This window comes from Bos grunniens, chromosome 11 (genome assembly GCF_055505025.1).
Source record: "Bos grunniens cultivar Pamir isolate PY7600 chromosome 11, Bosgru_T2T1.0, whole genome shotgun sequence".
In the NCBI taxonomy this organism is placed as follows: Eukaryota; Metazoa; Chordata; class Mammalia; order Artiodactyla; family Bovidae; genus Bos; species Bos grunniens.
The window spans coordinates 103,235,630-103,249,647 of record NC_141175.1 but is presented as its reverse complement, the minus strand read 5'-3'; the positions used below and the strand labels follow the sequence as shown (position 1 = coordinate 103,249,647).

Sequence of the window (14,018 nt, the reverse complement as noted above, 5' to 3'; positions counted from 1 at the left end):
AATTTCTTTAAAAGAATACAAGGGATGGAAATAAATTTTTTAAAAGCAGTAAGTTTCACTTAATCAGAAATATTTTCTCTTTAAAAGACACTTAGGAAAATAAAAAGGCAAGCCACAGACTGGGAAAAAATATATGCCAAACATATATTGTACCTGACAAAGAATTTATATCCAGAATATAGAAAGGATTTTTACAACTTATTGGTACATATAACTCAATAAAAGTATGCAAAGGTTTTGAACAGACACTAAAGAAGATATATGTATGACACAAAATGACATGAACAGATGCTCAAAATCACTAGTTATTAGAGAAGGCAAATCAAAACCACAGTACATACCTATTAGGAGGGCTAAAACTATAGAGACACTGTATATGAAGTATTGATGAGGACATGTAACAACTGGCACACTCATACACTGCTGGTGAAAATGTAGAATAAAACAGTACAACCACTTTGAAAACAGTTTAATGGTTTTTACAGAAGTTAAACATACCTCCATCATATGACTCAGTCACTCCAGTCTCAGGTATTTACCCAAGGGAAGTAAAAGCACACATCCATATAAAGACTCAAATGTGTATGCTCATAAATGGTTTTCATTATAGCTCCAAGTTGGAAACAACGGAAATGTTTATGTGGTATATCCATACAGTGGAATACTACTCAGCAATAAAAAGGAGTAAACTATTGATTACATGTGACAACATGGATAAATCTCAAAACAATTATGCTGAGTGAAAGTAGCCCTATAAAAGAATATACACTGCATGATTTCACTTATATAATAACATTTTAGAAAATCCAAATAAACCTCTGTGACAGAAAGCAAATCAGTGGTTGCCTGGGGAAGAGGATAGGCAGGCATACGAAAACTTTGGAAAGTGATGGACAGGGCCTCTATCTTGAGTGTGGTGATGGCCTTACAGGTACAAATAAATGTCGAAACTTACCAGACTGAACACTTTAAGTATGTGCAATTTTTATTATATGTATGTCAATTATACTTTACTAATACTGCTAAAAGAAAATAAATGTACACAAAACCCTCAAAATTATTATATATTTATCTTTTAGAATATTTTTAATAAACCACCAAAATGCTTTCAAAGAACTTCCAACTACATGTGAAAATATTTATGGTAAGGGATTAAGTGAAATTGGCCACCAAATATATAACTTAATATAGGATGATATCAATTACATAGAAAGCTTACATACAGACATAACACTTCTGGCTATAAAAACAAATCTATATTACTGCATTTTCCCTGGGCTATGAAATCATGGGTGATTTAAATTTCTTGGAAGCTTTTTCTCTATTTTTCAAGGTTTTCTTTGTTGTTGTTCTTATTTTATTATTATTTTTATTTTACCTGAACCTCCTTTCAAGCAGAGAGTAAAAAATAAATTAAGGGCAAGGTGAAAAGACACCCTTCACAATGAGAGAAAATAATAGCAAATGAAGCAACTGACAAAGAATTAATCTCAAAAATACACAAGCAGCTCATGCAACTCAACGCCAGAAAAATAAACAACCCAATCAAAAAATGGGCCAAAGAACTAAACAGACATTTCTCCAAAGAAGACATACAGATGGCTAACAAACACATGAAAAGATGCTCAACATCACTTATTATCAGAAAAATGCAAATCAAAACCACAGTGAGGTACCATCTCACACCAGTCAGAATGGCTGCTATCAAAAAGTCTATAAGCAATAAATGCTGAAGAGGGTGTGGAAAAAAGGGAATCCTCTTACATGGTAGGTGGGAATGCAAACTAGTACAGCCACTATGGAGAACAGTATGGAGATTCCTTAAAAAACTGGAAATAGAACTGCCATACGGCCCAGCAATCCCACTGCTGGGCATACACACCGAGGAAACCAGAATTGAAAGAGACAAGTGTACCCCAATGTTCATCACAGCACTGTTTACAATAGCCAGGACATGGAAGCAACCTAGATGTCCATCAGCAGACGAATGGATAAGAAAGCTGTGATATATATATACAATGGAATATTACTCAGCTATTAAAAAGAATGCATTTTAATCAGTTCTAATGAGGTGAATGAAACTGGAGCCTATGATACACAGTAAAGTAAGTCAGAAAGAAAAACACCAATCTCAAATATATATCGAATTTAGAAAGATGGTAACGATGACCCTGTATGCAAGACAGAAAAAGAGACACAGATGTAAAGAACAGAGTTTTGGACTCTGAGGGAAAAGGCAAGGGTAGGATGATTTGAGAGAATAGCATTGAAACATGTGTATTACTATACATGAAACAGATCACCAGTCCAGGTTTGATGCATGAGACAGGGCGCTCAGGGCCGGTGCACTGGGATGACCCTAAGGGATGGGATGGGGAGGGAGGTGGGAGGGGGATTCAGGATGGGGAACACATGTACACCCATGGCTGATACATGTCAATTTATGGCAAAACCACTACAGTACTGTAAAGTAATTAGCCTCCAATTAAAATACATTAATTAATTAAAAATAAATAAATAAATGACGGGAAAGAACTTGAGTAATTCTCTGTCCTGACAAGTGATTCCAATGCATCAGTATCTACCACAGACCCTTGAAAGACCAAAGAGGCTACTTTGGGAATTTGTATATGAACCAAGTATTATCTGTAGACTAAATAATGTATTTCACACTCTAATGAACTATTATTTTTCATATGTTCATAGATACACTGAAATTCAACCTGAGTGAATGTGTAGAATTTCTGTTTCTCACATCAATAGACATTGCAAGTAAAACTGCTAACATGGAGGTCTTTAGAAACTTGTTCCCCTACACCACTGCCTGCGGGTTGCTTTAACTGGGATTTCTCCTGCTACAGAGCAGTATGTAGGAACAGCTAAACACAGTACGTGGCATCCAGTTAACAGAAGTTCCGTTACATGCTCTTATTTCTTTGCTATGGCTTTTATTGTATGTCAAACCACCCCTTTTCTAAGCTACTGTCAAACCTGTGCTTTGCATTTTCTTATACTGTTCAGATCCCAGGACATAATTTAAGTTATAAGGTACATTAAACAGTGAAAGGCCAAGGTCAAATATGCTCTTTACCCAGAAGGGCTTTGTAAAAGCTATTTCAGCTAAATACTGAAGCTTTCTGCAAATACAAGATTACAATTACTAGAAGTTTGATTCCTGTAAGAGTGGCATTCCCAGTCTGTCAGTCTGTGACTGACCTTTAGGAAATCATTTAATGTGTGCCGAGGTGTCCACTACTGTTTAAGTTAAAGTCAACAAATAACTTAATTATCACCCTAAAATATCCTTCAAAAAGCAGAGCTACTCTTTATAGTAAACTATAGGTTTAATGGCAATTGACTTTACCTCAAAGAATTATTCTCTGCTTTTTGTCTGCCAAGTTCACTTTCAGTATCCATCGCCTTTCTTGCTAGTGATTTCATTTCTTTTTCCACAGTGGTTATTGTTTCCTTCATCAAAGTCATATTTGACATTTGTTCCATACGTTCATCATCAAGCTATATAAGCAGAATGACAAGGTTACTGCCATCACTAAAAACATCTCAGTAATCTTTCAAGAGAGACATTCTGTCTTTGTACAAACTGGTATATGAGATGATCAGCTTAGACTTGAACCTTGTGGGAGGCTTCATGGACAAGGTACTGTAGAGTAGGAGCCTGAGCAAGCCACCACACAGCTTATCCATGAAGCCTAGCGCAGCAGATGCACATTTTCATCTGCTTCAGCTGGACTATAGCACACACAGCCTATTTGCAAGAAGCTTTCTTACTTGTTGCTCAATACGAACAAGTTATACATACAAACTGGGACTGGGAAAAAAAACTCTTGTTTTTTTCTGTCTATTCCTGTCAATTGCTTTTTTTAAAAAAACAAACTCATTATAACATAAAACAGATGAATTTAGAAATATAGTCGATTAAAGTTGGTAACGGAAAACTGAATTCCCTTAATTCTGTTTATATGGTCAGAATATCTCCAATATATATGGATAGCATCTCAAAGCCTTAACTAGTAACAAGGTAATGCTTCATAATTAAATTCAGTTTAAATATATTTTTCTCATTGGTTTTCATTTTGTTATAATTTTCTCTATCACAGCTACTCTTTAGGAAGAATAAGCCAGTTTCTCTGTCCCTGGCAACACTATCATTAATGAAACAGGGAGATGAAAAATCACTGAGAATGCATCCCTAATGGTTTTTCTTTAAAGAACATACACAAAAAGCATACACAACCTAACACAAAAAAGACTTTACTCACATTTTTTAGAAGAAAATAAATAATGAAAAAGTGACAATTTACAGTATACACACCACCTTAAACATCTTAGGACTGCAAATGCTATCTGAGAAAACCAACTTTTCTGAACACAGAAAAAGGGGAAAGTGGGGAGCCATTGATAGTTTATAGCCCAAAGTGCAAAAGTGACTTTTCTTTACGTTATGAACTGTACACTCCAGCTCCTCTATCCTTTGTTCCAAGTGAGCCTTCTCATTAAACGCTGTCTCTTGGGCAATCTGTTTAAAAAACAAAAACAAAACAAAGGTGCTCTTAATGTTGCTGTTTTGCATTTCACAGATCCTCATAGAGATAAAATTCTTTCGAACCTTTAGCCTCTCCCTCAGACTATCTCGTTCTGTGGTCATTCTTCGCAAGTCAGTGAAGGCCACATCTCTCTCAGTCTCCACCCGCCGGAGGATAGCATGTGCTGTTGTTGATTTAGGAGACTTGCAGCTTTTCATCATTTCTCGTCGAAGTCGGGCAATTTCTTCCTGTGCCTATTATTTAAATACATACATAGACTTCTGTTTAACAAACTTTAGGACAGAAATAAAGACAGCTATCTTCTATCCAACCAGATAAAACGCAAGCCTATGTTAATGTGCATGCAGCAGGATAATGATATAATTCGTTAATGAACTTACACAAATAAATTCAAATGATGCCCCAAATGTAAATGAATATCTACAATCAGAAGTTTGGTTTACACTATCTTTGCCAAAAATTAAAACAAGTTAATTTGGAGGCAGTTAACGCAAGAGAGAGTTTTACTAAGAAGCTCAGTTCAGTTCAGTTCAGTCGTTCAGTCGTGTCTGACTCTTTGCGACCCCATGAATCGCAGTACGCCAGGCCTCCCTGTCCATCACCAACTCCCGGAGTTCACGTACCTACGATATATATCATCCATTTTGTGATAAATCTGAAATCAGCACAGTTTAGGCAGAACACTGGTTTAATAAATATTATCATAGTGTTCCAGTATTTCTCTACAAAAATGTACGTGCCATTTCCACGTCTTGATTACTTTCACTCCGACAGAAAGGCCCACTGATCCTTACTGAAAACCCAACCTATGCTTCACACACTTGTTCAACAACTATCCTTGGGTTCCAAGTCTGTTTCATATCTCCAGGTGATTTCATACTCTACTTTGCTACTTCCGTCCCTTATCTTCCTTCCCCTTGATTTTGCTCACTATTCAGCTAGTATCTAAGTCTCAGAAGAAGATGTATTACTTCCCAATTTCTATAGGTAAGCCTTGACCAGACTCCTGGACCTCATTTCCTGAAGTGTCTTTTAAGATACCCCTAATTCAATTTTAATTATTTGTCTCACTTTAAATACCACCCTCTCCACTGGCTCTTTCTCTGCTTTTTCAACCATGCACATGGCTCCCATATCTTGAAAAACTGTCACTTAATTCTACTATCCCATTTATCACCATTTGTCTCTTTTTCCTTTGACAGTTTTGTTTTTTAAGTGCCATGGTTTGTACACCCTGCCTGTTCCTTATCACCCACTCTCTTACCCCAGTCTAACCTGGCTCCCACACCCACCACCCTATGGAATTTCAAGTACTTGTGTCTCTATAAATCAATTATACTGTAACACAGCCAAATCCTAAAGGAAATCAACCCTGAATATTCATTGGAAGGACTGATGCTGCAGCTGAAGCTTCGATACTTTGGCCCCCTGATGTGAAGAGCCTACTCACTGGGAAAGTCCCTGATGCTGGGAAAGATTGAAGGCAGGAGGAGAAGGGGACAACAGAAGATGAGATGGTTGAATGGCATCACTGATTCAATGGACATGAGTTTGAACAGACTCAGGGAGACAGTGAAGCACAGGGGAGCCTGGCGTGCTGCAGTCCATGGGGTTGCAAAATGCTGGACACAACTGAGCGACTAAATAACAGGAACAAACTCGTTCTCTTGTTTGTTATCTATTGGGGCTGTTGCACTACAACAATAGGGCTGAACAGCTATGTCAGAGGTCACATAGCCTGCAAGGCCCAAGCTGCTTTTTACCTGGGCCTTCACAGAAAAAGTTTGAAAACTCTTTTTTTTTTTTTTTAAACTTCTGCTCTAGTCCAATCCACCTCTCAAGCCTTGGCTCCCACCTCACTCCACAGACATGTACCTTTTGTTCTAGTCATAAATGGATTCATTCACATACTGTTCTTCCTGCCTTTACCCTTCGTTTCAGGTCATTGCTTTAGTTTGAATGTTCCTTCTTACCCCTTTCAAGATAAGAGAAAACCCATCTTTCCTTCAGGACTTAAACTCCGTATAGTCCAGCAAAGATCTTAATTGCCATAACTAAAAAATACCCATCTCTTCTATTTCTTATAATATCTTCTAGACTACTTATGCTAAAATAACAAAAAATAGATACAACACAATATACTTCTCTTCCTAACTAGAATGTAAACATAGGAAACAGTGTCTTATTTTTTCTATCGTTTAGAGTAACAAGCCCAGAACCTTATACTTAGTAGCTGCAACTCTTAATAAAATTTGATATTTTTGAAAAAATTATGTTGGTGACATATGGGGTTTAATTGAGTAAAGAAGCTATTTGTTTAATAAGGGTTGTACAATCATAAACTAAAAATACAGATAAATGACAAATTGATTTTACTCTCTGAAATTAAACAAATTTTATGGCAATTCCTAAAGTGATTGACAATATACCACAAGCAATGTGTTAATATTTTTTAACCTCCAAATCCAAATCTTTTCACTGTGAACTCACTGTATCCAGTTACTTTTCTCATTTCTTATTCCAAAAATCAGGCTATTTCTATGCATGTATATCATCTTCCTAGGATATGAGGATAACATGTGTGTGTACACATACACAAATACTTTATATTTCATTAAGAACATCATAAGAACAAAGGTAATTCTCAAATGTTAATTTGATTAATAGATTTAAGTATTCTCACAGAACTTAAAGAATTTACCCATCTCTAGGAATTAAATGCTGGCTTCCCAGGTGGAATGAATGGTAAAGAACCCACCTGCCAATGCAGGAGACATAAGAGACATGGGTTCGATCCCTGGGTCAGGAAGATCCCCTGGAAGAGGGAATAGCAACCCACTCCAGTATTCTTGCCTGGAGAATCCCATGGACAGAGGAGACTAGTGGGCTACTGTCAACAGGGTCACAAAGAGTTGGACACAATTGAAGTGACTGAGCACGCACAAACACGCACGCAGAACTGAATGCTAGTATTTACATATTTTGTTTATGTATAAATAAGTTTACCTGCTCATACAGAAGAAAGGTCTTGTCTCTCTCAGACGTGAGAACCTTGACATTACCCTGAATTTCTGCCAAATGACGCTCATATTTTTCCAGCATGCATTTGAGTTCTTCACGGTCTCTTGTTGTCTTCAAAAGCTCTACATCACAGTTTGTACCCTACAATTATTACATGAGAAATCTGAATAAACAACAAGGTCCTTCTGTATACCACAGGTAAACTACATTCAATATCCTATGATAAGCCATAATGGAAAAGAATATGAAAAACAAAATATGTATGTATAACTGAGTTACTGTGCTGTACAGAGTGAAATTAAACACAACATTGTAAATCAACTATACTTCAGTAAAAATTTTTTTTAATGTGAAATTCTTCTTTGACATGTTACTAACCCCAGTCCATGGGGTTGCAAGGAGTTGGACATGACTGAGCAACTAACACACACACACACACACACACTAATAGAAATGTCCTAGTGATGGCAGCACACAATTTTTGGTTAAGCAAACACAATTATATAATGAAATAATGGAAAAAAAAGTTTAAAATCACTTCTCTTTTAAACAACATCATCCCAAATTGCTCCACATTTGTTTGATTACCCCCAACCACTACTAATGCTGGGGATAAAGGACCAATTTTGATGGTCCATGCTGCCACCAAAGAGAGCTCCATCTCCCATTCTCCTTGAGACACCAGTTCATGCCAAATTAAAAGGAATTATTTCCAGATTAGGTGAATCAAAAAATAAAATCCACTGCTTCAGCAACAAATTCCGAAACATTTACAAGTTTCCAAAAACTTACCCGAGAAGATGGAGATGGGCGTCGTGGGCTTTTAGATCTACTTCTGATCATCTTTCTCAAATTTTGAGCTTCACTCTTGTAGTAATCTCTGTCTGCTTCTAAAGTTTTGACAAAGGAATCAAGTCTGGAAGGAGATTTATTTTGTGCTTTTTCAGTCTCTAAAATTATCTTGCCAAGGAGGAAAAAATTAGGCCATTATTTCAAGCTAAACTATATTATCATTTTCTAAATGAAAGTTGAAAGCAAACAGGATCCTTAAAAATAATAAATTTGGTATTTTGAAATAATTCAAAAAATAATAATTCAGCAATACTTTCTAAAAAGCAGCTAGAAAAAAATTAAAAGCAGTTAGATACTTTTCTTTTCCAGGATTTCTGAATGTACTGTATTTTTATTTCACTGAAAATGTCCCTATGTTGATGCAATAATTTTGAAGAAAAAATAGTAAAGACATTTCAGAGGCCAGAATTGTTTCTTATAAGAGATCTAGTTACAAGTTCTAGAAATAAAATTTGCTTAGAGAAACTTGTATGCTACTATTAAAGCATCTATTTATAGTTTGACATTTTATTCAATAATTGTTCAACAAATAAATTAATTGAATGTTGGATTAATTTAATAAATTTACTGAACAAAATAAACTAATTGAATAAATTAAATGAATGCTGGATATTCTGTTTGTATACACTTTCAAGTGCATTTCCATCCACTTTAATATATTTAGAGGCATTTGTTTTACAACATTTATTTACCAATACTTTATTGGGATAAAAGTACAGACATACTTTTAGAGGGGGTGTTTCAAATATTTTAAATGACAACATTAAAATGCCTAAACAGAGCGACTTTCATTTCACATTGTTAAAGAGAACATATTACTCAGAACTAAGTAACAACATTTGACTTTAAAATATTTATTATTAATTGGGAGAATGGCATTGAAATATGTATAATATCATATATGAAACGAGCCGCCAGTCCAGGTTCGATGCACGATACTGGATGCTTGGGGCTGGTGCAATGGGACGACCCAGAGGGATGGTATGGGGAGGGAGGAGGGAGGAGGGTTCAGGATGGGGAACACATGTATACCTGTGGCGGATTCATTTTGATATATGGCAAAACCAATCCAATATTGTAAAGTTAAAAAATAAAATAAAATTTAGAAATCTCAAAAAAAAAATAAAATAAAAAGCAAAATAAAATAAAATATTTATTATTAAGAGGGATGAGAGTTAATGTATAAACAAATACAACTTACATTTTGAGAATTAAATTACTCACAGACATCATTTTAATCAAGTAACAGCTAAGGACATTAATAAAACCAAGCAAAAGTTCTCTCCAGCTCTAAGAAAGGACAGACTAAGGAAAGGGAGCAAGAACAGCATCGCTCTTACAGATGGGAGGACCCCTGTCCACCAGGGAGAGTGCTAATTTTAGAAAACAAAACACTTTTTATTTTCCACAAATTACATGAGAGCCAAAACATATGTATAATTTTTTGCAGTACAGAATAAAAGTGATTCCTTAACATTTATTTATGAAAAATGTACTTACAGATCTAAGCCTTTTTATTGTGTCTTCCAATACTATTATATTATTTTGCTGGCAAATGAGTTCAATCTGAAAAACAAGCCAGAAAACAATGTTATTTAGGTGGAAAATGTCTAAATTGCTTTTGTTGGAAAGAGAGCATCAGAAACAGAAGCCACTTAAAAACATGCAGACAGTAAATATTTTATGAGAGAAAAGATAATTTATTCCTTTATATTTACCTACTTTTGATGGTAAAAGAACCTAAATGAAATGAAGCAGTTCCCTTAGATTATCTAATGTTTTGTATAAAATACTAATTGATTTCATTTTGTCAAACTACTCCTCATAAACTGAAAGAAAATGTTAATACTAATTATAATTCTGAAGATGAGAAGAAGGAAGTCAAAAGAATGACTAGAATGAAGTTAAGTTTTCCCAAGTCAGAAATTATTATGCTTTCCTGTGAACTCTTTTAATAGTTTAATTAAATCCAACCAACAAAATACTTTTTGTATCAGTTTTATGACAGTCTTAACAGCCTTGTGGTCATATATTTAGTCTATGACTAGATTATACATTCCTAGGGAATAGTGATTATGTTTTTATGCAAAGCTATAAATCTCTGCATAACCTCCTCCTTTGTTATTCCAAGCTAAAATGTTTCCCATTAAAATTTGAATTTTCTGGAATTATTGCTTCTCATTTATTCTTTAGACCAAAGTTCTAAGATTTCTCTGGCAGTTATATTTTAGTTTATGAAATACTAAAGGGTTAGTTATAGTATGGAATATAACTCAAGTACAGTTTGGATAAGCTTATATATAATTTTGAATAATTTTCAATGCTTTAATTTTCACTACTATCTAGACACTAAAAAGATATGGATCTATTCTGGATTATGTGTAAGTTCAGTCACTCAGTCGTGTCCAACTTTTTGTGACCCCATGGACTGCAGTACGCCAGGCTTCCCTGTCCATCACCAACTCCTGGAGCTTGCTCAGGCTCATGTCCATTGAATCAGTGATGCCATCCAATCATCTCATTCTCTGTCATCCTTCTCCTCCTGCCTTCAATCTTTCCCAGCATCAGGGCCTTTTCCAATGAGTCAGCTCTTCGCATTAGGTGGCCAAAGTATTGGAGCTTCAACATCAGTCCTTCCAATGAATATTCAGGACTGATTTTCTTTAGGATTGCCTGGTTTGATCTCCCTGAAGTCCAAGGGACTCTCAAGAATCTTCTCCAACACCACAGTTCAAAAGCAACAATTCTTTGGCACTCAGCTTTCTTTATAGTCCAACTCTCACATCCATACATGACTACTGGAAAAACCATAGCTTTGACTAGATGGAACTTTGTTGGCATAGGTCTACATATGTGTAAGTTCAGTTCAGTTCAGTTGCTCAGTCGTGTCCGACTCTTTGCGACCCCATGAATCACAGCACGCCAGGCCTCCCTGTCCATCACCAACTCCCCAAGTTTACTCAAACTCATGTCCATCGAGTCGGTGATGCCATCCAGCCATCTCAGCCTCTGTCGTCCCCTTCTCTTCCTGCCCCCAGTCCCTCCCAGCATCAAGGTTTTTTCCAATGAGTCAACTCTTTGCATGAGGTGGCCAAAGTATTTGAGTTTCAGCTTCAGCATCAGTCCTTCCAATGAATACCCAGGACTGATCTGCTTTAGGATGGACTGGTTGGACCTCCTTGCAGTTCAAGGGACTCTCAAGAGTCTTCTCCAACACCACAGTTCAAAAGCATGAATTCTTCGGCGCTCAGCTTTCCTCACAGTCCAACTCTTACATCCATACATGACCACTGGAAAAACCATATCATGTGTAAAGGTGTCCATAAAAATTAAGTATAAAAACACACACTGCCAAAAATTTTATCCAGTATGACACATTCTGGTAAAAAATGAATGTATACATATATATCCCAAATACAGATGGAATATAATCAACAGTATGTAAACTGAGGAAGATAGATTATGTCTAGGTATAGCAAGGTGTGATTATGGTACATATTATTTTCTTCATTATACTCTTCTATTTTTAAAAAAATGTGTTACTTTTATCAAGACAAAAAATTTAATGCTTATTCCACTCTGAAAAAAATTTTTATAACTGGCCCAAATAAAAAGATGCTACTGCCTTCATTTACTTGACAACTGTTTAATGAGGATCTTACTGTGTGTCTGATTGTCTCATATGCTGGTTATAGCACGGAATAAAACAGGAACCTCTACCCTCATGGAGCTAACATTCTAGTTGAAAAGAGATAAATAAAAGATAATAGGTAAAGTATATATCAGATAGTGATTATGTCATTCAATAAAAAGTTTAATGAGCACTCACACCTACTCTATATTTTAGATTTTTAAAAAGGGAATGAAATAGACAAAGATCCTTGCCTTTGGAAACCTTATAGTCTAGTTGGTAGATGACAAAAAATAAACCTAAAAAATTAATTACACAGTACATTAGAAAAAAGGAGCAATATTCTTAAGGATATTGGGAGTGTTTACAGAGAACAGAATTTAAAATGGGGTGATCAGGGAAGTCCACACTGAGGGAGTCAACCATTGAAAAATCGAAGAAAAATATTCCAGACAAAGCATACAGCTACAGCAAAAGGGAAAAGACTGTTTGCTAAATCAAGGAACAGTAAGGAGGTCAGTGTGGCTACAGCAGAGGGAGGGAGGAAAGAGGAAAGTGCTAGAGAGAAATGAAGCAGGAGAGAGAGAGGGAATCAGTGTGTGTGTGGTTGGGGGCGCGGGTTAGACACATACACAGGCTTTATACTTTGTCTTCCACATGGTAGATTCTAAAGTGTTTTTGACAGAGTCACATATAAAGTAACAGTAATGACAAGAGTTACCAGAGATCCAGTCTAATAATGTCCCTATGTTAATTAAAAATATACATTGTATGACAAAACTAGTGATGATAAAATTGTAGCTCTGTTTCTTCATGTTTCAGAAACTCATGTTCAACTCTGGGAAACACTGCATTAAGTCATGAATGACAAACAACTCAAGGTGAAAAGATAAAAGGAGGCTTACGGTCGTGGTAGCTTTAAAATATGTCTCAAAATTCTGATGCTCTTGCTTTCAAAAAATGGAGCTTAATTCCCCTCCCCTTAAGTGTTGTCCATACTTGGGGACTCTCTTCTGATGAACAAGATATGTGGGAGTGACAGCATGTAAATTTTGAGACTGGAAACTCTGCCTTTTTGTTTCTTTTGGATCACTGTGGCAGAAGGAAGCCAGCTGCCACAAAGAAGATATCAAGCAACCTAGGGACAGGTCCGCCTGGCAAGGAACTAAGTGAAAAGTGAAAGTGTTAGTCATTCAGGTGTGTCCGACTGTTTGTGACCCTGTGGACTGTAGCCTACCAGGTTCCTCTGTCCGTGGCAGGAATTCTGGAGTGGGTTGCCATTCCCTTCTCCAGGGGATCTTTCAGACCCAGGGATTGAACCCCAGTCTCCTGCATTGCAGATGGAGTCTTTACCACTGAGCCACCAGGGAAGCCCAAGGAACTAAGTTTCCTGTCAAAAGCCAAGAGTCATCTGAATAAGTCATCTTAAAAGCAAATCTACTAGTACCCAGTCAAGCCATGACCGAAGCCCGGCCATCATCTTGATTACAGTTTCATGAGAAATGGTGAGCCAGAACTACTCAGTTAAGTTGCACTGGAAACTGTAAGATGTAAATATTTGTTGTTTGAAGTCATTAAAGTTCAACAGCAATTTGTTACATGGCTATAGATAATAGGCTTCCCTGTCCTTCACTATTTCCTGGAGTTTGCTCAAACTCATATCCATTGAATCGTTCATGCTATCCAACAATGGCCTCATTTTTAATTAAAAATATACATTGTATGAAAAAACAAAACATTTCATTTTTTTATTTATTTTTTAAGATTTTTTTTATGTGGACCATTTTAAAATCCTTTACTGAATCTGTTACATACTGCTTCTGTTTCGTGTTTTGGATTTTTGGCCCCAGGGCATGTGGGGTCTTAGCTCCCAGACCAGGGATTGAACCTGTAACCCCTGCATTGAAAGGTAGAGTGTTAACCACTGGACCACCAGGGAAGTCCCTCAA

The 14,018-nt window shown here is 36.3% G+C and overlaps 1 protein-coding gene across 34 annotated transcripts in view; it reads right to left on the bottom strand.

Moving 5' to 3' along the window:
• Positions 1–14,018, bottom strand: part of TSGA10 (testis specific 10) — a 92,990-nt gene that overhangs the window by 47,782 nt on the left and 31,190 nt on the right. For 13 of the 34 annotated variants that reach the window (XR_015137392.1, XR_015137395.1, XM_086328005.1 and 10 more), the window contains 6 exons: positions 9,939–10,004; positions 8,379–8,546; positions 7,572–7,727; positions 4,628–4,798; positions 4,460–4,537; positions 3,365–3,516 (listed from right to left, as the gene is read on the bottom strand). Coding sequence is in view for 30 of the 34 variants with exons in the window: in XM_086327986.1 (XP_086184112.1) it covers positions 3,365–3,516; positions 4,460–4,537; positions 4,628–4,798; positions 7,572–7,727; positions 8,379–8,546; positions 9,939–10,004 (791 nt within the window). In the remaining 4 variants the exon portion in view is untranslated. The remainder of the gene's footprint in view (positions 1–3,364; positions 3,517–4,459; positions 4,538–4,627; positions 4,799–7,571; positions 7,728–8,378; positions 8,547–9,938; positions 10,005–14,018) is intronic. The other 21 variants (XR_015137393.1, XR_015137394.1, XM_086327995.1 and 18 more) reach the window with 2 other exon arrangements.